The following is a 1,001-nucleotide window of genomic DNA, read 5'->3' on the forward strand; positions in this document are numbered from 1 at the left end:
CCACTGGGGATTGAACTCAGACCCTTGCGCTTGCCAGGGAAGCACTTATTCCACTGAGCCATCTCCCAGGTTCTGGCATCTGTGTTGTTTTTTTTTTTTGCGGAACCAGGGATTGAACTCAGGCCCCTGCGCTTGCCAGGGAAGTGCTTATTCCACTGAGCCATCTCCCTGGCCCCTGGCATCTGTGTTTTGACTGTGACTCATCACATGAAATCAGTTGTGGAATTTTCCACAGCCTCCATATTTCTAAGTAGTGAATAGGGTCATTGTGGTCTTTAAGACATTAGTTCTTGGTGTGACTTGCCATATACACCAGTTCATTCATCTGTCAGTTATATTCTCACAAAGCTTGCTAGTGGAGGAAGGAAAGGTTTATTTAACTCACAGTTACTGGAGGTTTCAGTACATATTCAGCTGGCTCCAAGGCAAAGCAGCATATAGCAGAAGGTAACTTTCCATGGTGAGCTAGAGCACAGAGGAAGAGTAGCAACAGCTCAGGCAGCCAGCTTCTCTTTCCTCCTTATATTGTAATGCAAATTACCTGCCCCAGGGCAGGTGCAGCATCCACACCCACAATATCAGTCAAACTCCAGAAGCCATCTCATGACTTCATGAGGCTTTGGGAGGACACCTAGATACAAACCTTGACATGGGTTGTCCTTGAACTGGTTTATGAATTGTTAGCAGATAACTGTAAGTTGGTTGATGGAGTGTTATGTATGCAGAAAATGCTTAGAAAATTTATTCTTGAGATTAAATCTTCAGAAGTATAACTTTTAATTTTTTTTTTCTTTAAAGACAGAAAATGAAGAAAATGTTCTTATTTGTCTAAGAATAATTATTGAACTACACAAACAGTTCAGACCGCCAATCACACAAGAAGTAAGTTACTTATTGATCTGCTGTATAAATTAAAATGAACTCTTTTGGAGTTGACTCAACAAGTACTGCTAGGGGGCTGGAGAGATGGCTCAGTGGTCTAAAGCACCTACTTGAATCAA

General features: G+C 41.8%; 1 protein-coding gene across 1 annotated transcript in view; it reads left to right on the top strand.

The window, feature by feature from the left end:
* The window catches only part of Trrap (transformation/transcription domain associated protein), a 161,216-nt gene that overhangs the window by 26,321 nt on the left and 133,894 nt on the right, over window positions 1–1,001 (top strand). Inside the window, exon 6 of the mRNA XM_023713378.1 lies at window positions 799–882. Within this exon, the coding sequence (XP_023569146.1) occupies window positions 799–882 (84 nt within the window). The remainder of the gene's footprint in view (window positions 1–798; window positions 883–1,001) is intronic.

Source organism: Octodon degus, unplaced genomic scaffold (genome assembly GCF_000260255.1).
Source record: "Octodon degus isolate 3935 unplaced genomic scaffold, OctDeg1.0 scaffold00031, whole genome shotgun sequence".
Lineage (NCBI taxonomy): Eukaryota > Metazoa > Chordata > Mammalia > Rodentia > Octodontidae > Octodon > Octodon degus.